The sequence below is a fragment of the Bufo bufo genome, chromosome 9, assembly GCF_905171765.1.
Source record: "Bufo bufo chromosome 9, aBufBuf1.1, whole genome shotgun sequence".
Taxonomy (NCBI): Eukaryota; Metazoa; Chordata; class Amphibia; order Anura; family Bufonidae; genus Bufo; species Bufo bufo.
The window spans coordinates 103,431,869-103,459,554 of NC_053397.1; the positions used below are offsets into that span (position 1 = coordinate 103,431,869).

At 48.8% G+C, this 27,686-nt stretch overlaps 1 protein-coding gene across 1 annotated transcript in view; it reads right to left on the reverse strand.

Moving 5' to 3' along the window:
- The window catches only part of GLRX2 (glutaredoxin 2), a 100,405-nt gene extending 72,969 nt beyond the window's left edge, over positions 1-27,436 (reverse strand). Inside the window, exons 1-2 of the mRNA XM_040407616.1 lie at positions 27,196-27,436; positions 18,319-18,393 (exon numbers count right to left, since the gene is read on the reverse strand). Of these exons, the coding sequence (XP_040263550.1) occupies positions 18,319-18,393; positions 27,196-27,233 (113 nt within the window). The 5' untranslated portion in view covers positions 27,234-27,436. The remainder of the gene's footprint in view (positions 1-18,318; positions 18,394-27,195) is intronic.
- Between the last annotated feature and the right edge of the window lie 250 nt (positions 27,437-27,686).

The following is a 27,686-nucleotide window of genomic DNA, read 5'->3' on the forward strand; positions in this document are numbered from 1 at the left end:
GTAGTGGGGAGCGGGGGAGCAGTGGAGCAGTATACTTACCGTCCGTGCGGCTCCCCTGGCGCTCCAGAGTGACGTCAGGGCGCCCCATGCGCATGGATGACGTGATCGCATGGACACGTCATCCATGCGCATGGGGCGCTCTGACGTCATTCTGGAGCGCCCCGGGAGCCGCACGGACCGTAAGTATACTGCTCCCCCGCTCCCCACTACTACTATGGCAACCAGGACTTTAATAGCGTCCTGTCTGCCATAGTAACACTGAACGCATTTTGAAGACGGATCAGTCTTCAAATGCTTTCAGTTGACTTGTGTTTTTCCGGATCCGGCGTGTAATTCCGGCAAATGGAGTACACGCCGGATCCGGACAACGCAAGTGTGAAAGAGCCCTAACACTGGCAGCATTCTGCAAAGATAAGCTAGTAAGTGATCTTACATCACTGCATTATGCCCTACACAATCCCCTACTTATTTCATAACGTCTGGACTAATGAAAGGTCCTCTAAGGGGGCGTGGTCTGGCTGCCTAGGCGGATGGGTGCATAGAGCCTGAGCTCCCGTGCCAGCGCTGATTTAAGCGACTTTAAAAAGCCCAGTGACACTCCTTTTTGCCTAAAAACTGAGGGGAACCTCTCCAGAGATGACTGGACGCAGAAAGGCAGCGGCTAAGCAGCCTAAACTTACGAAGTTTTACTTCTCCAGAGACGCCGGGGATATCCAAGATGGCGCCGGAAGAGATGCGGTCTCTCCTACTGAGCGCGCGGCGACACTGGACCCACTGCTGAACTCTCCAGCTACGAATCTGCAGAGATCGCTCTCTGACTCGGCGCTCCCCACCCAGCTGGAACTGGGTGATCACCGCACAGCAACTAGCGGAGCAGAGAGGCCTCCAAGCCTGGAAGACACACAGGGTCCGGTGAGTCACAGCTCCCCGCCCCGTCTCACATCAAGGGAGCTTCCCTCTGCTTCTCCCCCTTCCCCACGGGGCATCTCACAGTCGCAGGCCCAACATGTGGCTGCGAAGGCACCCTTAAACAGGGTCTCAAAAAACTCTCCTATAATCCCGGACGAGGACGGAGAAACAACGCAACAAGCGTTAACGGTGTCCAACACAGCCCTCACAGACACAGCCATGAGGGACATGCTTATACTACAGTGGTGATCCATGCTGCTGGACATAAAGTTCATCATAGCACCTCTGCGCTCTGACATTGATGAACTGGGGGCCCGGACGGACCATCTGGAAAACAAATTTGGGGACTTTGCAGCCTCACATAATACCCTAATTGACGCTCACACAGAGCTAGAGGCAGAAGTAGAAAGTATTAAGGCCAAAATGGCCGACCTTGAAGACAGGAGCAGACGCAACAACATTAAGTTGAGAGGGATTCCAGAATCGGTGACTCCTAAAGAAATCCCTGAATATGTGCGGTCTCTTCTGAAAGCAGTTCTACCAGATTGTCCTGAAAGGGACTTGGAGATTGATAGAGCGCATTGTGTACCTCGACCGCGACACCTGGAGGACTCAGTGCCGCGGGATGTGCTAGCCAGAGTGCATTTTTTCAGGATCAAAGAACAGTTGCTCTCTTCTGCGAGGAAAGGTGGAGGCCTCCCTGCACCCTTCCATAAAGGTACTTTTGTTTGCCGACTTATCTGCAGCTACATTGCGTTTGAGAAGGGCCTTCTCACCTATCACGTCGGCCCTTAGGAGCGCAGAAATACCATACCGCTGGGGTTTTCCAGTTCGCCTGCTGATACACCACGACGGGACCTTCCACGCTACCAAAACCCTGGAAGAGGGACTGGCGCTTTTACAAAGCTGGAACATCCCAGTCTCTGTTACAGATGAAGCTCAACGCCATGCTCCAGCCAAAGACCGTAAAGACTGGTCAAGAGTTCGCTGAATCCAGTTTTATCTTAGGCGAGTATACCTCGCCTTCAGGTGCTGTACAGTTGTACGGGTTCTGTCGCCCTAACATGCCTTTTTCCTAGGTTGCAGACGGGACATTTGCCCTATTTCTTGTATTGAGCCTTTTTTAGGCTTGCTATGTTTTACACTTGTTTGATTTTGCTGCCTTACCTCCTGTGGTTTTGGGGGTTAATTTCTTTAGAAGTTCATGTAATGCCTGTCCTCTCTTGTGCTACCTATGTCCAGGTGATACAGGCGTCCTCGCTGGGAGACGTTCTGTGTCTGGTACCTCTCTTATTACCTGCCAGTATGAGAATGCTGTTTATTTTTATTTATAATGGTAATAACATTTGCTAGCCTGAATGCCAATGGTTTAAATAGCCCAATGCGCAGAGCACATCTGGGGAAAGAATCTAGGGTATTAAAATGTGATGTTCTGGGGATACAGGAGACGCATATGCTTCAGCGCGATGCTTTCAGGTTGAAGCATTCACAGTTTCCTCACATTTTCAATCACACTTTCACTCTAAATCCAGGGGGGTCATGTTAGCTATTAAAAACACAGTAGCATTTTCCCATGTAGCTGATCATATAGATCCTTTAGGCCGATTATATTGATATGCACCCTCAACAATGCATTATTTACCATAGTGTCTCTATATGCATCCAACCATGGCCAAGTGCATTTCTTTCATAAGTTAATGAAACTAATCCACAAGAAGCAACAGGGAAAATTGGTGATTTGTGGCGATTTTAATTTGACATCAGATCCGACAGTAGATACTTCCACCTCCCAAACACGGGCCACCCCCTCCCTCGCGGCTACTTTCTGGAAGGAGGAGCTCTATGACGTTTGGCGTATCCAACATGAGTCTGCTAGAGATTATTCATTTCACCCTGTGGTCCACAATGTGTACTCCAGAATCGACATGTTCCTGGTGGACAGAGCACTTCTTCCCTACGCCCAAAACTCCTCCCTAGAAACTATCAAATGGTCTGACCATGCAGCTATTACCTTGACGGTCTCGGAATCTATTAATTCCCCTCAAACATACCTGTGGCGAAGCAGCCCTTTTTTGCTGTCAGACCCTCAATATAGATCCCGTATAGAATCAGATCTCAGAGACTTTATCAAGTTTAACAACTCCTCTCACACGGACCCAGTGACTCTGTGGAATGCTCACAAGGCATATATCCGGGGGTCTTTTATACAGCAGGGTGCGATACGGAAAAAACGAATGGAAGCTAAAATGTCAGACATCTTGTCCCAACTACAACAGGTGGAGGCGAAAAACAAAGCAAATTCTACTCCTCTGTTAGCGGATGAGCTCAGACGCCTTAGACAGGAGCTGAGAGAAAATGCTTCGCAAAACAAAAGCGACTTATTATTCACAAGATAAGGCGGGTAAACTTTTGGCGTCCAAATTTAAGGCTCGGCATACAAAAAGCAGAATCCCACACATTTTCCACCCTCACTCTCAGGAGAAGGTCTACTCCCCCATAGACATCGCTAATGGGTTTCAAACATACTATGAAGACCTTTATAATTTGCAGAACTCCCATCCCACCCCAGGAGAGCTAGATGACCGGGTCAACCACTATCTTAACTCCTTACATCTACCCACACTGAATAGTTCTCAGCTTCAGGGTCTTAATTCCCTGATTACTACCGATGAGGTAGAGGCAGTGATTACGTCTCTCCCAAGAAACAAAGCACCTGGCCCCGATGGCTTTGCTAGCCACTATTATAAACAGTTTAAGCAGATCATCAGCCCTTACCTAAAAGACTTCTGTCAAGCTGCTATGTCCCAGGGATCTTTGCCAGCTGAAAATCTACAAGCCCTTATAATTACTCTCCCTAAACCTGGTAAACCGCCTGATAGACCCCAAAACTTTAGACCCATCTCCCTCCTAAACCAGGATGTCAAAATATATGCGAAACTTTTAGCCATTCGCTTAGCTAAAATTCTCCCTTCCATTATTCATGTGGATCAAGCCGGAATTGTCCCGACCCATCAGACCTATTATAACACGAGACACCTTCTAGGTATTTTTCATCATGTCCATAAGAATGGAATACTCACGCTGGCCCTCGCTTTAGATGCAGAGAAGGCATTCGATAGACTCAGATGGTCGTTCGCCTTCTCGGTACTTGAACAAATGGGTTTCACCGGACATATACTCACCGCTGTCAAAGCACTGTATAGCAATCCCACAGCCAGAACGTTTGTGAACGGGACCTTGTCGGATGTATTCGAGCTCACGAACGGCACCAGGCAGGGATGCCCTCTATCCCCCCTCATCTTTATAATAGCCATGGAAAAATTGGCCCAGGCGATTAGGCAAGACCCCAATATAACAGGGGTTACTGTGGGTGGACGATCCCATGTCACATCCCAGTATGCTGATGACGTATGTCTAACCCTCACAAACCCTGAGGAGTCCATGTCGGCGGTTATGGCTCAAATTTCCCAGTATGGAGATCTTTCATACTACCACCTCAACTCCTCCAAAACGCAGGCCTTACCTATTAACTTACCAGAAGCCCTGGTGTCGACTCTTCGTAACACTTGGAATTTCGATTGGCGAAATAACAGCATTAAATACTTAGGCGTTAACATGTCTTACACCCAGGCCCAGTTGTATGCACTCAATTATGACTCTCGCCTACTCTCTACAGAAAAGGAACTTGTAGAGTTTGCTAAACTTGATACCTCGTGGATGGGGAAGATCGCTACATTTAAAATGTTTATCCTTCCTAAGTTTTTATATCTGTATCGCACTCTGCCCATAACCCTCCCAGAGAGGTTCTTTTCCCAAGCGCATTCACTTCTCTCTAATTATTTTTGGGATAGAAAACACCCCAGGATAGCTCGGGACATCATAACCAGGGAACGTTGTATGGGAGGCTTAGCATTGCCAGATCAAAAAAATTGTACTATATATCCTCTTTGGTCTCCATGCTGAAGGGATGGGCTCAGTCTTCCCAGGACCTGCCTTGGGTTCACCTAGAGGCATCACAGGGTGCCCCATAGTCCTTGAAGGGGTTGTTAAATCTGCCATTTTGGAAGATCCCTATTCCCAAAAACTTAGGCCCAACGGTGTTGGCATCGCTGAAGGCATGGTCTACGTACCATATACTAGCAGAGGCTGATGATCCCCCTACAATTGCCTCTCTTCCCTTCTCTCTGCCCCGAACTATGCTACCCCAATCTGATTTGTCATTGTGGGCTTCGGCCAATATCCTCACGGTGGGGGACCTATTAGACCAGGGGGTACTACAACCTTTTTAATGGATAAGTGAAAAGTTCTCAATCCCAAGCAGGGAATTCTTCAAATATCTACAGATCCGCCATTTATTACAGGACCTGCAGCCATCCGGGGTAAAACTAGACAAATTAGCTAAACTATACATCACAGGCAACGTGAAAGGCTTGAAACCCCTATATAATTCCATTTTCCAGCCGGGGCATTTTAAACGCTCTCACCCTATGATCGCCTGGGAGAGGGACCTGAATTTGTCTATTTCTGAAGCGGATTGGATGCAGGCCCTCAGAATGATCCACAGATATCTGAAGTGCACCTCTCATGTAGAATCAGCTGTTAAAACTGTGCTTAGATGGTACTACACGCCGGATAGATTGGCTCTCATGTATGCTTCTGTCTCCAATCTATGCTGGAGAGGATGCGGATGCAGAGGCACCCTATTACATATATTATGGCAATGCCCTAAGATTCAAACATACTGGTCCGCTTGCAGAGATCTACTCAACAGGATTACACCCTCTGGGGTAACATGGTCTCCGCAACTGGTCCTTCTATTGATAGTAGTTGATATCCTGCCAGCCCGTATAAGGGCCTTATTCTGTATATATTGTGTAATAGCAAAATTGTTAAGGAAGTGGAAGACCCCAGACATCCCAGATATATCTGAATTAATATCTACACTCAACATCACCTACTCTTATGAAAAGGTTATAGCTATGGGTGGAGAGGGATATAACAGATTCCAACTGAGTTGGAAACTCTGGTCGAGCTCCCCATATGGCTCCCCGTCTTAGAGACGCCCCAGATCTTCCACCTTTTCTGTCCTTAGCCAAACCCTCTAAAAACGACAAGTTTTTAAATATGGGCTTTTTACCATTGGTCTCCTTAGACATGACATAGGTGGCCACATCTCTCGGCACAACAACCACTTTCTAACCACAGGCATTATAAGTTAATGTAAATCTTAACGGTTTCTTCGTATTGAAGAATGTTTTTGATTATTGTTGCTAAGATATTATGTAACTCTTGTATGTATTCTTCAGGTATGCCCGATATATCCATATAATTGTTAAATACAATAAAAAACTATTGAAACAAAAAGGTCCTCTAAGTTTTTTCTCAAATATATAACGTACACTCGCCGGAACACACTCATGGAAGCCGATCCAAAAAGGTAAGAATCGCAGCATACATCTCTGTTTAAAAAGAAAACGCTCCCTAAGGAGCAGGTACTGTGGAAGACCGATGCCCCCCAGAGCCGTAAAGCCTTGTCATGAGACTTCTAACAAAAGAAGCTTCTTGATACGCCACAAATAGAGATGTCACGAACTTAAAATTTTCCGTTCGTGAATGGCGAACGCAAATTTCCGCAAATGTTCGCGAACGGGCGAACCGCCATAGACTTCAATAGGCAGGCGAATTTTAAAACCCGCAGGGACTCTTTCTGGCCACAATAGTGATGGAAAAGTTGTTTCAAGGGGACTAATACCTGGACTGTGGCATGCCGGAGGGGGATCCATGGCAAAACTCCCATGGAAAATTACGTAGTTGACGCAGAGTCGGGTTTTAATCCATAAAGGGCATAAATCACCTAACATTCCTAAATTGTTTGGAATAACGTGCTTTAAAACATCCAGTGTGTGTATACGATCAGGTATGATGTTGTATCGATCATGTAGTGTAAGGGTTACGCCTGCTTCACAGTGACAGACCAAACTCTCTGTTTAACGCACCGCAAACAGTCCATTTGCACAACCGCAAACTCCCCATTTGCACAAGGTTGGATACCAAGCTAGCCATGTCCTCACTGACGTCATTGAAGGTCTCTTCCTCCACCCAGCCACCTACAACACCAAGGGTCCCCAAAAGGTGACAACAAGCCCCCTGGGACGCCTGCTGTGGTTGGTCTTCCACCTCCTCAAAGCCACCTTCCTCCTCTGACTACTCTTCTTCAGACTCCTCTCTCTGCGTTGCCGCAGGTCCAGCAATCGACGACGACAAGGCTGCTTCTGGTGGGGATGGTGACCACAACTCTTCCTCTTCATGCTCATCTACGGCCTGATCCAGCACTCTTCGCAGGGCACGCTCCAGAAAAAACGCATATGGGATGAGGTCGATGATGTTGCCTTGGGTTTGACTGACCAGGTTTGTCACCTCCGCAAAAGGACGCATGAGCCTACAGCCATTGTGCATGAGCGTTCAGTAACGCGGCAAAAAATACCCAGCTCTGCAGAGGCGGTCCTCTTTTTTTTAAATTAAAAAAATCTGTTCTTACCAGTTTAATCTCTGTTTTGTCCCCTATCAGGCCGGTGTATGGAATAGATTTTAGGAACCGGGAGATGGATAAAGATGGTTGGTCGGTCCTCTTACTTCCAATTTGGGGCACTGCGCGTGCGCCGTGCAATGTACTGTGCCACCCTATACGAGTGGTGTGTTAAGAATAGTACTACTTATCAGTTTAATCCGTGTTACGTCCCCTATCAGGGGACGTGTATCGAATAGATTTTAGACAACCGCAAAGAGTTGTCAATAGTTGACACACTCATGACATAAATTTTATTCATCTATGCGTCAATCTTGGTGTAGTGATGACTGTGCTCGTGCGCACGTTTGGGAGATTGCAGGCGATGGCGGTTTTTCAAAGCCTATGGTCGTGCTGAAGTAGTTCAGTGACAGTTAAGTGACCCAGAAAACAATGATTCTGCAGTGTGGGCCCATTGTTGGCCTAGTAGGCTTTAATGATCACCTTAGATGATCACAAAGAAAATTAATGTTTTTTCTATGCAAAATTATCCAGCCGATCGCTTTTGGTCTGTTCACAATGAAGCAACGACCTTATCATCTGGGGTGTGCCAATATTGCCAACAAACTCATAGAGGTGATCGCTTCATTGTGATACGCAAGCCCCTTCACCACAACAACGTAACGATCACGAAGGGGAATTGACACATGTATGTGCCTTTTTTTTGTTTTGTTTTTGCAGCCACAGTGCAGCACCAGAGGCCAGAAAAATTAGGCATGTACACATGCCTGAAAAATTAGGTATTGTTGCAGCCGCTGCTGTAGCAGCGGCCGGAAAAGTTGATGTTTTCCAGGCAGAAAGTGCACTATAACATTGCAGCTTGAACCCTAGATGGTGGCGGAGAAGTCACGCAAGTCATCCGGCATGCAGAGATTAAATACAGCGGCGTGTGGACCATTTTTAGCCCAAGGCATCTCATCAGGCCTTTTTTAGTCAAATGCATCCCCCACTGTCAGTCCCTTCGGGATCCATGCCTCATTCATCTTAATAAAGGTGAGGTAATCTAGACTTTTTTGACCTAGGCGACTTCTCTTCTCAGTGACAATACCTCCTGCTGCGCTGAAGGTCCTTTCTGACAGGACACTTGAAGCGGGGCGGGGCAGGCCAGAAGTTCTATCGCAAATTGGGATAGCTCAGGCCACAGGTCAAGCCTGCACACCCAGTAGTCAAGGGGTTCATCGCTCCTCAGAGTGTCGATATCTGCAGTTAAGGCGAGGTAGTCTGCTACCTGTCGGTCGAGTGTTCTCTGAGGGTGGACCCCGAAGGGCTGTGGCGATGCGTAGGACTTAAAAAGCTCTGCATGTCATCCATCAACAACACGTCTGTAAAGCGTCCTGTTCTTGCCAGCGTGGTTGTGGTAGGAGGAGGATTACTTTCACCTCTTCCCCTGTTAGATTCCCGTTGTGCTGTGACATCACCCTTATACGCTGTGTAAAGCATACTTTTTAACTTGTTTTGGAACTGCTGCATCCTTTCCGACTTCCGGAAATTCGGTAACATTTCAGCCACTTTCTGCTTATACCGGGGGTCTAGTAGCGTGGCCACCCAGTACAGGTCATTCTCCTTCAGCCTTTTTATACGAGGGTCCCTCAACAGGCATAACAGCATGAAAGACCCAATTTGCACAAGGTTGGATGCCGAGCTACTCATGTCCCGTTCCTCATCCTCACTGATCTCATTGAAGGTCTGTTCTTCCCCCCAGCCAAGTACAACACCACGGGTACCAGATAGGCGACAACGAGCACCCTGGGATGCCTGCTGTGGTTGGTCGTCTTCCTCCTCAAAGCCACATTCCTCCTCTGACTCCTCTTCCTCAGACTCCTCTACCAGCAAGCGATGATGATAAGGCTGTTTCTGGTGGTGATGGTGACCACAACTCTTCCTCTTCACGCTCATCTACGGCCTGATCCAGCACTCTTCGCAGGGCACGCTCCAGGAAGAAAACAAATGGGATGATGTCGCTGATGGTGCCTTCGGTGCAACTAACTAGATTTGTCACCTCCTCAAAAGGACGCATGAGCCAACAGGCATTGCGCATGAGCATCCAGTAACGTGGCAAAAAAATACCCAGCTCCGCAGAGGCTGTCCTAGCACCCGGTCATACAAATACTCGTTGACGGCTTTTTCTTGTTGGAGCAGGCGGTCGAACATTAGGAGTGTTGAATTCCAACGTGTCGGGCTGTCGCAAATCAAGCGCCTCACTGGCATGCTGTTTCGCCGCTGGATATCGGAAAAGTGCGCCATGGCCGTGTAGGAACGCCTGAAATGGCCACACACCTTCCTGGCCTGCTTGAGGACATCCTGTAAGCCTGGGTACTTATGCACAAAGCGTTGTACGATCAGATTCAACACATGTGCCATGCACGGCACATGTGTCAACTTGCCCAAATTCAATGCCGCCAACAAATTGCTTCCGTTGTCACAAACCACTTTGCCAATCTCCAGTTGGTGCGGGGTCAGCCACTGATCCACCTGTGCGTTCAGGGCAGACAGCAGTGCTGGTCCGGTGTGACTCTCTGCTTCCAGGCAAGTCAACCCCAAGACGGCGTGACACTGTCGTATCCGGGATGTGGAATAGTCCCTGGGGAGCTGGGGGGTGCAGTTGATGTGGAGCAAGACGCAGCAGCAGAAGAGGACTCAGCCAAGGAGGTTAGCGAAGAGGATGGAGTAGGAGGAGTAGAGGAGGTGGCAGCATGCCTGCCTGCAAGTCGTGGCAGTGTCACCAACTCCTCTGCAGAGCCACGCATTCCATGCTTGGCAGCTGTCAGCAGGTTTACCCAATGCGCAGTGTACGTGATATACCTGCCCTGACTGTGCTTTGCAGACCAGGTATCAGTGGTCAGATGGACCCTTGCCCCAACACTGTGTGCCAGACATGCCATGATTTCCTTTTCCACAATAGAGTACAGGTTGGGGATTTCCTTTTGTGAAAAAAGAATTCGGCCGGGTACCTTCCACTGCGGTGTCCCAATAGCTACAAATTTTTTGAAGGTCTCAGACTCCACCAGCTTGTATGGTAAAAGCTGGCGGGCTAAGAGTTTTGACAAGCCAGCTGTCAGACGCCAGGCAAGGGGGTGACTCTGACATTGGATTCTTACGCTCAAACATTTCCTTGACAGACACCTGACTGTGGGCAGATGAGCAGGAACTGCTGAAGGTGAGAGGCGGAGTGGTGGGTGGTTGAGAGGGGGCAAGGAGGACAGCAGTGGTTGACGTGGCTGAAGATGCTGGACCAGGAGGAGGATGGTGGCTTTGAGTTTGTGTGCTGCTTGTACTCATCATGTGTTGATCCCATAGGTGTTTGTGATGTGAGATCATGTGCCTTCGCAAAGCAGTTGTACCTAGGTGGGTGTTTGACTTCCCACGACTCCGTTTCTTTTGGCACAGGTTGCAAATGGCATCGCTGTTATCAGAGGCACACACCAAAAAAATGCCACACTGCTGAGCTTTGCAATGACGGCATTCTGGTGGTGGCAACAGCATGCGTTGATTGGCGTGCTGTCTGGCTGACCCCGGGTGCCGATACATGCTGTCTGACTGTGCCACTAGCTCCTTGCGACGACCTCCCCCTGCTTCCAACTCGTCTCCTCCTCCTCTCTGTCTCCCCATCTGAACTTTCCCCCTGTTCTTCTCTTCGAGCGGGCACCCATGTGACATTCACGGACACATCGTCGTCATCATCAAGCGCTTCACTTGTATCTGACAACTCAGCAAAGGAAGCAGCAGCGGGTACAACATCATCATCATCACACCGTACGTCCATGTGTGTAATGCTGCCTGACAGACATATCCCTGTAATCTAAATCCTCTGGCAATAATGGTTGCGCATCACTCATTTCTTCCAACTGATGTGTAAATAACTCCTCTGACAGATCAAGTGAAGCAGCTGTGGTGCTAGTGTTGGTGGTGGCGGGCGAGTGGTAACTTGAGAGGTGCCCGAAGCTGAGCTGGAGGAGGATGGTGTGTCAAGGTTCCGAGCGGAAGCTGTAGAAGATTGGGTGTCCTGTGTAAGCCAGTCAACTATGTCCTCAGAACTTTTCGAGTTCAGGGTACGTGGCCTCTGAACACTGGGCATTATTCTAGGGCCAAAGGAAATCACAGCACCATGACAGCCCCTGCGGGTGGCCTGCCTCTGCCTGTCATTTTTTTTTAGATTAGTGGTACTATGCGTGCAAGCTACTGTGCCACCAGATATGAGTGGTGGGCACTGGCAGTGGGCACAGTACAGTCAGTGGGCCTGACACACACTGGCAGGCAACTGCAATTATATTACAGAGAAAAAATTTAATGACTTTTTTATCTGCAAGGTACTGTGCACCCTATATGAGTGGTGTGCACACAGTACAGTCTGTGGGCCTGTGGCCTCTCACACACGGGCAGGCAACTGAAATATATATATATATATATATATATATATATATATATATATATATATATATATAAATTAAAAATAAAGCAGACTGATGTACCAGCCCTAAAAATGGCTTTTTGGGGTGCTGTCAGGACGCTGTCCTTACAGCAGATGAGTCTTTGAGGACTGGAGTGGACACAGAACACTGGCCTAGCTAACGATTTCCCCATTAATTCAGCAGCAGCAGCACTCTCCCTGCACTAACTAACACTGCAGCTTCAGAATGAATCTAAGATGGATGCTGTCCTTGCTTTTTGATAGGAGGTGGGAGGGTCTGGGAGGGAGGGTATGCTGCTGATTGGCTGGAATGTGTCTGCTGACTGTGAGGTACAGGGTCAAAGTTTTCTCAATGATGACGTATAGGGGGCGGACCGAACATCGCATATGTTCGCCTGCCGCGGCGAACAAGCGATGTTCGCCAGGAACTGTTTGCCGGCGAATAGTTCCGGACATCTCTAGCCACAAACTGGCAGATCAGGCAGACCCCACTTTAGGCTGAAAAAAAAAAAAAAAAAAAAAAAAAAAAAAAACTGAGGTGTGTAGATTCACCAGAGACCATCTACTGTTACCGGGTAGCGAATCTGCCTGAAGGGGACAATGCGGTCATCAGCGGAATGCACAGATTGGTTTGAGATGGGAGAAAAACTTCTCCAGGAGAGAATGTAATGACTATGTCCGACGCCACAAAAACACCAGAGAAAATATTCTGGACATAAGAAAAAATAGTGCAGGCATTCAAGAACAGTAAGAATCCAACCTCAGGTAGACAGAAACAGCATCTGGGAGGGGCATAACACTGAAAGGGTGCTGTGTTCCAGCAATGAAACATCTATTAGCATTGACAACACCATAGTCCTGTCCGGTGAGGGGGGGAAAAGCAGCTGATGCACAGTATAGGTGTGTCCCCTACATAAGGACATGTCAAAGCTATTACTCGTCTCTTAAAAGAGGCAGCTTTGATAGCGTCACAGCGTCAGTTAGCGCCAATGTCCCACTTGAAATGAGAACCATGTGGAAGACCAATGTCATAGAAATGAGGAGGTTATGCCAACCAGGGAGAACCCCACAATAGTGCGCAGCAGAAGTGAATAGCTCATCAGCTATAGCATGCCTACTAATGCAAATACCTGGTCAGAGAATGGAAGTACCGCAGATGACCATGTCATCAGGAATGAGTGGACGAATCAGCTAAAACTGCAAGCGCCAGCATAAAGACCCCACCTATTGGTGCAATGGCATCCAATAGGTGGGGTCGGAGATCCACCTGAGAGGGAATGTAGACACAGCCACTACACCTAGGACCTGTGTGAGCAGAGGTCGCACTACATTTTTTCCAAAAGAGTAAAAATACTCCTCTTACCATTTTGAGGAGTTTTGTCAGCCGAAGAGGAGTATGAAAGTTGAAGTAATCAATATATGTAATACAAAGGTCTAAATAACATTAAGAGGGTGCTCTGTATGCATGAAACCGTTATCAGTCTACTCTAGAATTGTCTTCACTACATAATAGCACATTTAGACAATTTCACATTTCTGACTTTTGTGTAATTTAAAAACTTGTGTTTTGTCCATCATATTTAAAATGTAACGCAGCCAAAATGGTAAATTGTCAGTGCTCTGCATCTCCAGCATAACAATGGCCCATTGGCACCATGATTATCCCCACAACGTTCTGCTGTGTAGATCCAGTGCCTACATATAAGACAAGCAGCGCAGAATTATCTTTGCTGGGATGATGCTGATGGGGCAAAAAAATTAATAAATACAGGATACACAAAGCACTGCATTAACAGGATATAGACTGATATGAGGCAAATACACTGACTCACTGATCACTGCACCAGCAGGCTCTGGCTGAGCAACTGAGCCACAGCTTGCACTAGCAGGCCCTTGCACTCAGCCAGAACTGCAGTGATCAGTTAATCCACAGGCTCTTGCTGAGCACCTGAGCTGGAGCCTGCTGGTGCAGTGATCAGTTAATCCACAGGCTCTTGCTGAGCACCCGAGCTGGAGCCTGCTGGTGCAGGGATCAGTGAGTCCTCTGACTCGGATGCTCAGCCTCTGGATTCACTGATCACTGCACCAGCAGGCCCTATCTGAGCACCTAACACAGGAGAGTTTAGCATCATACTTTACATTCTAGTGTCAGGACTCAGTCACCTCCTCACCTCCGATGTCGGCAGCTGGCTCCGCAGTCAGAAGAATACATCCATGCTGCACTCTAAGTGATCCCATTACCCCGGTGCAGAGCAAAGATCAGTGCTCTGCTGTCCTTCCATAGCTCCTTATCAGGTTGTCCCCAGAGATCAGTTTGCCTCCTCACGGGATGCTCTCCTGTCTTCATGGATCTTTCCTCTGCCAGCCTACACAGTCAGGGACTCTGGAGCAGCATGGAGAAGCAGCGCGCCGATATTGGCCAATGAGCAGCCTCCCTCCCTAATAACAAGCTCCTTACTTGCTGCCAACCCTACACCTGCGAGTAAGGAGCCCATGAGATTTACAGCGGCTAAACCCTGAGCCTGAGAAGAATACCACACAGGCAAATTCTCCACCTGAGAATGGGGCCAGACAGGAGTAGCCACAGGAACTAGTGCTGGCGCAATACTCCACCTGAGGAGGAGGTCATACCATAGAAGCCATAGTATACGGTGATAGCACCATACTCCACCCGATGAGGAGACCATACAGTAGGAGCTCTGGTATGTAGTACTAACACAAATACTCCACCCAAGGGAGGGGGGGGGGAGACTGTTCAGTAGGAGTGCTAACACAAATCTTTCACCTGAGAATAAGCCCATACAGATAGTAACCACCGAAACAAGGGCAAGCGCAATACCTGAGAAGGCCATACAGTAGTAGCCATGATATGTAGCGCTACGGTAGCGTAAATACTCCACCTGAGAAGGAGGCTATACTATAGTAGCCACAAAAGCCAAAGTCAGGGTAGAAGGAGGCCCTACAGTAGTAGCTACGATCTCTAGTGCTAGCGTAAGTACTCCAACTGCGGAAGAGGACATATAGTAGTAGCCATGGAATGGAGTGCTAGCCTAAATACGCCACCTGAAAAGGAGGAGAGCCAGAAGTGGATACAGTATTCAGAGGCAGTGTAGTACTGAATTCGCTTGGTAGTAACCACCGAATTCTCTTCTAGGGCAGATACACCACCTATTGAAGGTGTTGAGTATCATGACCAACCATGTAGTATGGAGTCCCACCGCGGTGTTGTGGGGATACACCCTGGGAGAAGAGACTGCCATGTTGGTGCTTAAAATCAACAACCAAAAATGAAGGGGATAACGCGGTAGTAGCTGCTGTATCCAGTGGTTGCGCCGGTACTTCACTTGTGGGGGAGGACCGGGTAATAGTAGGAACCGTCTCTTCGCCTACACCCCCCCTGGAAGAGTAAGAATATGATATATAGTATCTGGTGCTGTAATGTAGTAGACAAAGTATCCAATGGTGGTGCAATTACTTCACCCATTAATATGATTATTGAACTTGCAGGAATAGGTAACGCAGGATATACTATCCAGTGATAGAGCAATTACTTCGCCTATGGAAGGGGGTAATGTGACCAGCTGTGCCGTATCCTGTGGTCGTGCAATTACGCCACCTATGGAGGAAGGGGGGGGGGGGGAGGGAATGCGACAGGCTGAACAGTATCCAGTGGTCGTACAATTAGGCCGCCTTCAGTATTCGAAAACTGAAACTCCTAGCCTGAACTGGAGGCAAAAAGGGGTTAATTTTAAACTACACAGCCATGTAATAGGGAAGCCAGCCTCAGTAAGGTGGCAGGCAAGTAAGGGGTTTAGACAGAGAGGCCCGGGGGCGGAGATCAGCAGGCTCCTGGAGAAGGGGGGAGGACGTCTGGGCTCGAAGATTTTGCGCTCGGGGGCCAGTCCCCGCCCACCAAACTCCAGGATGGAAGTTGCGGCCTAGTAGGCCGCAAAGCCAGGGACTCGCGTAGGAGAGGCCAGAAAGAACTGCCGTCGGATTCTTGGACCACAGACAGATGAGACCTGGGACGGTTGTACATGACGACCAGCAGCTGGAGGCAGCGGTCTCCCCGGGAAGAAGTGTGACCACTGGGAACTAGTACTGGTCGGTCTCGGAGGTATGGGGTGGAGAGAGGGGGTAGCAAGGAGAGAACCCGGGCCGAGAGGAAACAGCATTTGGCCCGGAAATGGAGGAGTTGAGAGTGGAGGAAAGGAGAGGGGAGGTGGTGCATGGAGAGGGTTATACTCACCCTGTGTTCACAATACTCACCCCAACTTCATCCTCTTCTGTTCACCCCCCCCCCCCCCCCCTTCGGGGTACCAGCAGGGTCACCTCTTCAGCCACTAGCACCGAGGTGGTAGGGAGGCTCGAGTGGAGGAGAGACTGCAGGAAGGCAGGTAACCACATGGCTGGCGGTATGCAGGGCAGCTGGGCCGCCCTGGTCCACTTTTGCCTTCTTGGGGGAGGTTGGGCGTTGAGGGGAACCGACACCGGTCTTCCTCCCCGGGTAAACAAAGAGGCCAGGCAACTCTGTTTCCTGTACCTGTAGCTTAGAAAGGTAAAATAACAAAATAAGACGGAGGTCTGCCTCCTACAGACACTAAGCTAAAATCTAATTAGTTCAGTGTATGCAGGAGGGGTATAGCTAAGCGGAGGAGCGAACACTTTTTTGCCTAGTGTTGCCTCCTAGTGGCGGCAGCTATACCCATGGTCTCCTGTGTCCCCCAATGATACGAACAAGAAAATGGAAACACTGAAGACAATTGCAGACAAAATTGATTCACCTTGCATGCAAAATCATCTATTTTTCATTGAATAGACTAATGTTCTGTATCACTTGGGAGGAAGAGGACTCATCACAGTGTATATAGGATGAGCTAGCGGGTTTTCAGCATCACACATCCTCAGGTTAGATGTGGTCTGCTGCAGTAAGAGACAATGAGGGATATTTATCAAGACTGCCGTATCCATGTCAGTCTTCATGTCCCTGCATTGGCGCATCTCTGCACTGCTATGTACCAGAAACTGAAGTCTACACCAGCTACAGGCTGGCACAGACTTCCGCTATAACTTGCGCCACTTTCTGGCAAAAGTTATAGTAAATGCGGAGGCGGCGCTAAGACATGTCCCCTTCTGCTAAGCTACGCCCCTTGTATTGCCACTTCTTAAGAGTGGTAAGAAGCCTAAGAAATTGAAAATTATGCCACCCATATGGCATGTGCCATAATGTGCGACTTTTTACGCCATAATTGTGGTGTAAAGGGGTTCTCCGGGAATTAAAGGGGTTATAAAAAATATAAAACATGCCCCCCAATGCCCAGGCCCCTCATATAGATTATACTTACCCCACTCCCCAGCACCCATGTCGCTCCTGATTCCTGCATAGCCACCAATGGGGGGGGGGGGGGAACAGCCAAAAGCAGCCAACGAGTCTCCCCAGCATCATGGGTGACACAAGGGAGGCTCGTCCCCGTCCTGGTCTGCTATTGGCTGCCGGAAGTTTTGATCCGTGCGATGGGGAGATGCAGCAACGTCCGCGTGGGGATCAGGAGCGACGCGGGTGTCGGGGAGCGGGATAAGTATAATCTATATGAGGTGCACAGGTTTGGGGGGGGGGGGGGTGATGTTTTATAGTTTGGACAACCCCTTTAAGAAAATGAAAAAACTTAAATATTACTTTATTATAAATATATTCCCAAATACCTTTCATTAGTAATAATGGAAAAGTTACTTCACAACACTGAGCTAAAGAGCTGCCTCAGCCTCCTCTCTGCTCTGTCAGGGATTATAATCCTGAATACAGTTTAAGGCTATTTTCACATCTGCGCTTTGCTTTCCGCTATTGAAATCTGTCATAGGATCTCAATAGCGGAGGAAAACCCTTCAGTTTTGTCCCCATTCATTGTCAATGGGGACAAAACTGAAATGAAGGGAACTAGAATGCATTCCATTCCGTTTCATTGCATTCCCATAACGCACACAAAAGCACTGCAAGCAGCGTTTTTAGTGAGTCCTGGGATGCGGAGAAAGACAGATCAGTCATGACTCACAATGTAAGTAAATGGTGCCGGATCTGTTTTCTCTGACACAATAGGAAATGGATCTGGCACCCATTGACTTACAATGGTTTAAGAGAGGAGTCCGTCTTGGCTATGTTAAAGATAAGACAAGTGGATCCATTCAGAACAGATGCGGACGGTTGCATTATTATGACGGCTGCGTTTTTGCTGATCCATGACGAATCCAGCAAAAATGCTGGTGTGAAAGTAGCCTAATATGATCTTTAGCTGCATCTCTGTGGGAATGAGTTCATGAGGAGACGAAGGACAGGACAGACTGCTCATTACTACACCCCACCTCCTCTCGGGGCCATGATTAACATACTGCACACATTCTTGGTATATTCAGGCAATTATTAATAAAAAAGGTCAATTACCTTGCTAATGAAGCGGTTAATCTCTTTGACAAAGGATGGCAAGTACCTTTTCTAAGTGGCAATGAACACACTTTCCTAAAATGAAGAAAACATAAATTAAAAACAAATAATGGCGTATATATCAGAAAATGATAAACTACCCACATACAAGACAACACCGCCGACTTACAGACACTAGAGTTTATGTGACTCACCCACTCGCATCCTCTGTGGACCTATTGGCTAGGCGGTGGTGGTGAACCTATGGCACGGGTGCCAGAGGCAGCACCCAGAGCGCTCTCTGTGGGCACCCTGGAAAAAGTCTATGGTGTGCCAATATTAGGGGTGCACCGAAATGAAAATTCTGGTCCGAAACCGAAACTTCAGGATGCCCTTGACCGAAAACCGAAACCGAAACGGCCTTTTTGCCCAAATACTTTTAAAATACTTTTTTTTTAATGATTTTATTAATAATTCTTTTTCATGAATGAAATTCATCTGTGGGTGGCGCTGTTATGGAGAGGGGGATCTGTGGGTGGCGCTGTTATGGAGAGGGGGGATCTGTGGGTGGCGCTGTTATGGAGAGGGGGATCTGTGGGTGGCGCTGTTATGGAGAGGGGGGATCTGTGGGTGGCGCTGTTATGGAGAGGGGGGATCTGTGGGTGGCGCTGTTATGGAGAGGGGGGATCTGTGGGTGGCGCTGTTATGGAGAGGGGGGATCTGTGGGTGGCGCTGTTATGGAGAGGGGGGATCTGTGGGTGGCGCTGTTATGGAAAGGGGGATCTGTGGGTGGCGCTGTTATGGAGAGGGGGATCTGTGGGTGGCGCTGTTATGGAGAGGGGGATCTGTGGGTGGCGCTGTTATGGAGAGGGGGATCTGTGCACTGTTATGGAAAGGGGATATGTGCACTGTTATGGGCATAACAGTGCACAGATCCCTTTCCCCATAACAGTGCACAGATCCCTTTCCCCATAACAGTGCACAGATCCCCCCTCCCCATAACAGTGCACAGATCCCTTTCCCCATAACAGTGCACAGATCCCCCCTCCCCATAACAGTGCACAGATCCCCCCTCCCCATAACAGTGCACAGATCCCCCCTCCCCATAACAGTGCACAGATCCCCCCTCCCCATAACAGTGCCATAGACCGATCCCCCTACCCATAACAGCCCCGGCCCTGCTGCTCACAGCATCACTCACTGCATCTTTATTTTACCTTACAATCGTGACGCTCCAGTAACAACTCTGCAGGCAGAGCGGCGGCGTAACGTCACTTACTCACGTGACGCACCTGCTCCGCCCACTTTATGAATGAAGGAGGCGGAGCAGGCGCGTCACGTGAGTAAGTGACGTTACGCCGCCCTCCGCTCTGCCTGCAGAGTTGTTAGTTACTGGAGCCTCACGATTGTAAGGTAAAATTAAGATGCAGTGACAAAGTAAACCGCCCGCCCGGCGCCCGCCCGCAGATGGTGGGTGACAAATCCCACACCCCATATTTTCGGCCGATATGTAACAATATCGGCCGAAGTGGATTAGGTGCATTTTCGGCCGATATTTTCGGCTGCCGGAATTTCGGTGCACCCCTAGCCAATATGCTTTAGACTGTGCCTGCCATTCATCAGCACAGGGGGCACCATGAACGGCACGGGCAGTGCAGGCTCTTATAGATAAATGATAAAGTACATGGAAGATACACTAAAGTGGACTGTAGTATTCAGGTGAAATTGCCGTTTTGGCACTTTGCGATAAATATGTGGGTTTTGGGTTGCATTTTGGGCACTCTGTTTCAAAAAGGTTCACCATCACTGACCTAGGCTGAAGTAAGATATACACTAGGCCAGGGATCAGCAACTTCCAGCACTTCAGCTGTTCTGAAACTACAACTCCCAGAATCCTCCTTTTACATCTATGGGAGTTACAAGAGCAGCTAAACAAGTGTGCATGCTGGGAGTTGTAGTTTCACATCAGCTTGAGTGCCTAAGGTTACTGATCCCTGCACCAGAAATCTACAGCAGTCTTGAGCGACAATTGCATACTAACCACTAGGCCTGTGACACAGTGAATAAGTGCTCTGAATGAGAGCAGCTCCAGCTCTGTGTATCGGATTAACTGTCCGACACAGGAGTCAACCATTTCTGTTCCTAGTATAGGGATCCATTACTGTGCCCGCATTAGTAGCACGCCCATTCTGCCTTACTTGCTGTCCCGCTTGGCAGAGCCGGCCCCGACTTCACATGCTGGGCAGGACAACAATCAAGGCAGAATAGGCTCCGACATGGAGGACAGCGGGACCCATTCATTTCAATGGGGCCGCAAAAGATGTGGACAGCACACCGTGTACTGTCCACATCCGCACTTCTGTTCCCTGGCCCCACAAAAATGATAACGCATGTCCTATTCTTGTCCGCAATTGCAGACAAGAATAGGTAATTCTATCATAGGGCCGGCCATGTGCATTCTGCAAAGTGCGTAACGCACACGGCCAGGATCCGGGTTTTGTGGACCAACAATTTGGGGACCACAAAACACATATGGTCGTCTGAATGAGCCCCTAGTGGAATAAGACTAGGGCTACACGGCAACATTTTGTCGCACAACATTTTTTATAATGATAGTCTATGGTGTCGCACTGCGACCTGCGATATGCTACGTCTGCGATACGACAGCAGCAAAAAATCTATCCAAGATTATAAAAACTGTAGCGCAACACATGTTACAGTGTAGTTGTGCCCTATGTGTCGCGCGACCCATGTCGTCGTGTAGCCCTAGCCTTAAACAGGGACATGGCTAGGACAGTAGTAACAAGCAACACAGCAGCATGCCAATGGTTTAAAGGGGCTGTCCAAATAAAAGATGGTATACTCGCCATTTAACCCGCCACTGTTTCCAGAGCTGCTGCTCCGGTCTGTTTACAGGCTGCAGCAGTGAAACTGCCGTATACATCATGTGACCAGTGCAGCCAAACACTAGCATGAGAACACTGAGGCTAGTGACTGGCTGCAGCAAGCATGATACAGTGTGAGATACAGACATTAGAAAGGGGTCCCAGTAAGAGCTTCATATACCGGCAGCTCTCACTCCCAAACCAATTTCTAACTGTACCGTTAGTTGTATAGAAGCTAACACCGCTCTCCCAGTCTTGTTTTAAAGTTTAGATTGTCAGCTCATATCTCTAGCTGCTATGAAGGCTCAGGTATACCAGGTCAAGAGAGCACTCTGGATCAGGTATTCATTAAAGGGATTCTCTGCTTTAGTTATATTCATGACCTCTCCTAAGGATAGGTATTCCATATCAGATTGATGGGGACCCGACTCCCAGCACCCCTGTTGATCAGTTATATGAAGAGAACACACCACTCATACGAATGTTCACTTGAATAGGAGGGAGACGTCCTATTGAAGTGAATGAGACGGTGGAGCTGTAATTACAAATGCTCGCCGCTGTTACGTTGCTGGCGAGCAAGTAAACAGGGAAGAGAACACAGCGATGCAGTCTCTTCATACAGCTGATTGTGGGGGCGCAAGGGCCCACTCAATTCTGATATTCATGACCTATCCTGAGGATAGGTCATCAATACAGGAAAAGCAGACAACCCCTTTAAGAATATCTCAGGGCAGCATGGTGACTCAGTGCTTAACAAGAGGACTATATTACACTACAATAATACTCCCATATTACTATATGTGTCAACAGCACAATACAATAAAACTCATTACTATTTGTCCACCGCACAGTACATTACAACGGTGCTCCTATATAGGTCTCCCCACTAAAACGGTGCTCCTATATATATGTCTCCCCACTAAAACGGTGCTCCTATATATATGTCTCCCCACTAAAACGGTGCTCCTATATATATATATATGTCTCCCCACTACAACGGTGCTCCTATATATGTCTCCCCACTACAACGGTGCTCCTATATATGTCTCCCCACTACAACGGTGCTCCTATATATGTCTCCCCACTAAAACGGTGCTCCTATATATGTCTCCCCACTAAAACAGTGCTCCTATACAGTTGCAAGAAAAAGTATGTGAACCCTTGGGAATGATATGGATTTCTGCACAAATTGGTCATAAAATGTGATCTGATCTTCATCTAAGTCACAACAATAGACAATCACAGTCTGCTTAAACCAGTGCTTCTCAAATAGTGGGGCGCGCCCCCCAGGGGGGGGCACCAGGCTCCGTAAAGGGGGGCTCTTTCAGGGCTGGCCTTTGGGGTGTGCAGGCTGTGCGGCCGCACAGGGCGCCATAGCAACAGGGGCGCCGGGCGGCCGACAGCTCGCAGTGTAATATGCGGCAGGGAGATGAGCGCTTCCATTGTGGAAGCGCTCATCTCCCGTCTGATCAGAGGCCGGCGCAGGCGCTGGACGCGATGTACGGAGCGGGGGCCGGGGGAGGGACTGGGAGCCGGCAATAGCGGTGGGGCGGTGCGGTCACTGTACTATAGCCCCGCCCCACCGCTCCCTCCGGTATACTAATATAAAATGTATTATTGAATTAAAAGTTATTAAACATGCCCCCCTCACTCCTAATAGTACCGTATATCTGAATTTCTTCTGTATAATGCCGGCAGGCGGGCCGGCGCGTCCCTCAGTGATGTCACGTGCCTGCGCCGCCTGCTTTATGAATGAAGCAGGCGGCGCAGACAAGTGACGTCACTGAGGGACGCGCCGGCCGCCCGGCCCGCCTGCCGGCATTATACAGAAGAAATTCGGATATACGGTACTATTAGGAGTGAGGGGGGCATGTTTAATAACTTTAAACAGCGGCGGCGGGCACACGGAATCTGTGGATGGCACAGTTAAGGGGTGGGGGTCTGTGGATGGCACATATATAACAGTGCCAGCCACAGATCCCCCCCATAAGTGTCCGTCATCCACAGATCCCCCCATAAGTGTCCGTCATCCACAGATCCCCCCATAAGTGTCCGTCATCCACAGATCCCCCCATAAGTGTCCGTCATCCACAGATCCCCCCATAAGTGTGTGTCCGATCCACATTTCTTTCTTTTTTTATTCTCTTATACGTTAATAAGGATACAGTGTTATGCAGAGGTGTACTTATAACAATTTTATAGACAAATGATACTATTTACAGTCGCGCGGGGGGCGCGAAATGTTTTCTTCTTCCTAGGGGGGGCATGACAGAAAATAATTGAGAAGCACTGGCTTAAACTAATAACACAGAATTAAATGTTACCATGTTTTTACTGAACACACCATGTAAACATTCACAGTGCAGGTGGAAAAAGTATGTAAACCCTTGGATTTAATAACTGGTTGAACCTCCTTTGGCAGCAATAACTTCAACCAAACGTTTCCTGTAGTTGCAGATCAGACGTGCACAACGGTCAGGAGTAATTCTTGACCATTCCACTTTACAGAACTGTTTCAGTTCAGCAATATTCTTGGGATGTCTGGTGTGAATCGCTTTCTTGAGGTCATGCCACAGCATCTCAATCGGGTTGAGGTCAGGACTCTGGGCCGATCCAGAAGGCATATTTACTTATGTTTAAGCCATTCTGTTGTTGATTTACTTCTATGCTTTGGGTCGTTGTCCTGTTGCAACACCCATCTTCTGTTGAGCTTCAGCTGGTGGTCAGATGGCCTTAAGTTCTCCCGCAAAATGTCTTGATAAACTTGGGAATTCATTTTTCCTTCGATGATAGCAATCCGTCCAGGCCCTGACGCAGCAAAGCAGCCCCAAACCATGATGCCTCCACCACCATACTTCACAGTTGGGATGAGGTTTTGATGTTGATGTGCTGTCCCTCTTTTTCTCCACACATAGTGTTGTGTGTTTCTTCCAAACAACTCAACTTTGGTTTCATCTGTTCACAGAATATTTTGCCAGTACTGCTGTGGAACATCCAGGTGCTCTTGTGCAAACTGTAAACGTGCAGCAATGTTTTTTTTGGACAGCAGTGGCTTCCGCTGTGGTATCCTCCCATGAAATCCATTCTTGTTTAGTGTTTTACGTATCGTAGATTCGCTAACAGGGATGTTAGCATATGCCAGAGAAGTTTGTAAGTCTTTAGCTGACACTCTAGGATTCTTCTTCACCTCATTGAGCAGTCTGCGCTGTGCTCTTGCAGTCATCTTTACAGGACGGCCACTCCTAGGGAGAGTAGCAGCAGTGCTGAACTTTCTCCATTTATAGACAATTTGTCTTACCATGGACTGATGAACAGCAAGGCTTTTGGAGATACTTTTATAACCCTTTCCAGCTTTATGCAAGTCAACAATTCTTAATCGTAGGTCTTCTGAGAGCTCTTTTGTGCGAGGCATCATTCACATCAGGCAATGCTTCTTGTGAAAAGAAAACCCAGAACTGGTGTGTTTTTTATAGGGCAGGGCAGCTGTAACCAACACCTCCAATCTCATCTCATTGATCGGACTCCAGTTGGCTGACACCTCACTGCAATTAGCTCTTGGAGATGTCATTAGTCTAGGGGTTCACATACTTTCTCCACCTGCACTGTGAATGTTTACATGGTGTGTTCAATAAAAACATGGTAACATTTAATTCTTTGTGTGCTATTAGTTTAAGCAGACTGTGATTGTCTATTGTTATGACTTAGATGAAGATCAGATCATATTTTATGACCAATTTGTGCAGAAATCCATATCATTCCAAAGGGTTCACATACTTTTTCTTGCAACTGTACACGTCTCCGCACTACAATGGTGCTCCTACACACGTCTCCGCACTACAATGGTGCTCCTACACACGTCTCCGCACTACAATGGTGCTCCTACACACGTCTCCGCACTACAATGGTGCTCCTACACACGTCTCCGCACTACAATGGTGCTCCTACACACGTCTCCGCACTACAATGGTGCTCCTACACACGTCTCCGCACTACAATGGTGCTCCTACACACGTCTCCGCACTACAATGGTGCTCCTACACACGTCTCCGCACTACAATGGTGCTCCTACACACGTCTCCGCACTACAATGGTGCTCCTACACACGTCTCCGCACTACAATGGTGCTCCTACACACGTCTCCGCACTACAATGGTGCTCCTACACACGTCTCCGCACTACAATGGTGCTCCTACACACGTCTCCGCACTACAATGGTGCTCCTACACACGTCTCCGCACTACAATGGTGCTCCTACACACGTCTCCGCACTACAATGGTGCTCCTACACACGTCTCCGCACTACAATGGTGCTCCTACACACGTCTCCGCACTACAATGGTGCTCCTACACACGTCTCCGCACTACAATGGTGCTCCTACACACGTCTCCGCACTACAATGGTGCTCCTACACACGTCTCCGCACTACAATGGTGCTCCTACACACGTCTCCGCACTACAATGGTGCTCCTACACACGTCTCCGCACTACAATGGTGCTCCTACACACGTCTCCGCACTACAATGGTGCTCCTACACACGTCTCCGCACTACAATGGTGCTCCTACACACGTCTCCGCACTACAATGGTGCTCCTACACACGTCTCCGCACTACAATGGTGCTCCTACACACGTCTCCGCACTACAATGGTGCTCCTACACACGTCTCCGCACTACAATGGTGCTCCTACACACGTCTCCGCACTACAATGGTGCTCCTACACACGTCTCCGCACTACAATGGTGCTCCTACACACGTCTCCGCACTACAATGGTGCTCCTACACACGTCTCCGCACTACAATGGTGCTCCTACACACGTCTCCGCACTACAATGGGGCTCCTACACACGTCTCCGCACTACAATGGGGCTCCTACACACGTCTCCGCACTACAATGGGGCTCCTACACACGTCTCCGCACTACAATGGGGCTCCTACACACGTCTCCGCACTACAACGGGGCTCCTACACACGTCTCCGCACTACAACGGTGCTCCTACACACGTCTCCGCACTACAACGGTGCTCCTACACACGTCTCCGCACTACAACGGTGCTCCTACACACGTCTCCGCACTACAACGGTGCTCCTACACACGTCTCCGCACTACAACGGTGCTCCTACACACGTCTCCGCACTACAACGGTGCTCCTACACACGTCTCCGCACTACAACGGTGCTCCTACACACGTCTCCGCACTACAACGGTGCTCCTACACACGTCTCCGCACTACAACGGTGCTCCTACACACGTCTCCGCACTACAACGGTGCTCCTACACACGTCTCCGCACTACAACGGTGCTCCTACCCACGTCTCCGCACTACAACGGTGCTCCTACACACGTCTCCGCACTACAACGGTGCTCCTACACACGTCTCCGCACTACAACGGTGCTCCTACACACGTCTCCGCACTACAATGGTGCTCCTACACACGTCTCCGCACTACAACGGTGCTCCTACACACGTCTCCGCACTACAACGGTGCTCCTACACACGTCTCCGCACTACAACGGTGCTCCTACACACGTCTCCGCACTACAACGGTGCTCCTACACACGTCTCCGCACTACAACGGTGCTCCTACACACGTCTCCGCACTACAACGGTGCTCCTACACACGTCTCCGCACTACAATGGGGCTCCTACACACGTCTCCGCACTACAATGGGGCTCCTACACACGTCTCCGCACTACAATGGTGCTCCTACACATGTCTCCGCACTACAACGGTGCTCCTATACATGTCTCCGCACTACAATGGTGCTCCTACACACGTCTCCGCACTACAATGGTGCTCCTATACGTCTCCACACTACAATAGTGCTTCTATATATGTCTTCACAGCACACAGGCCAGCAATGCATTAATGTAGCTACAAGCCCCTCACACGGTTACACACCACTGCTCTCTACCCGGCGTGGTCTAAGCCTTCTAGGTCTCAAGAGCTCTCAGATGAGAGTGTTATGTGGAGAAGTCCCCCTGTAACCTGCAGCACTGACAGGCACCTACCTGAACACTCCGCCGTACAGGACAGAAAACTGCAGCATCTCATTCACTGACTCACGGCTGGCTGTTAACTCCGTGCGGCGCAAGGAGCTTGTGACGTCACAAGGTCACGTGAAAAGCTAAAGACACGTGTTTTGAAGCAGCCTGGCATGTACTAGCGGGGAAATACCTACATCCCATGCGCTGTGGTAATGAAGATAATATACGTAATTCTAACTCTAATGATTCAGGCTTCCAACGTCACATAGTCTTTGACGTCAGACGGTCCTTACAGCGCATGGAGTTTAGACACTGCCTCTGGCTGAACGTACTACACAGCTCCAAACACAAGAGTCAAAGCTGCACCGGAGAAGAAGTTCTAAACTAGTCTCCGTGTAGCGACCGCCTTATTTCCTGCTGTCAAACCGTACTATCATTGGGAGGAGTCTACTACAAAATGGCTGTTGCCTTACTTTGTTGTGAAACTGCTATAATGACTGTTTCACACACAGTCC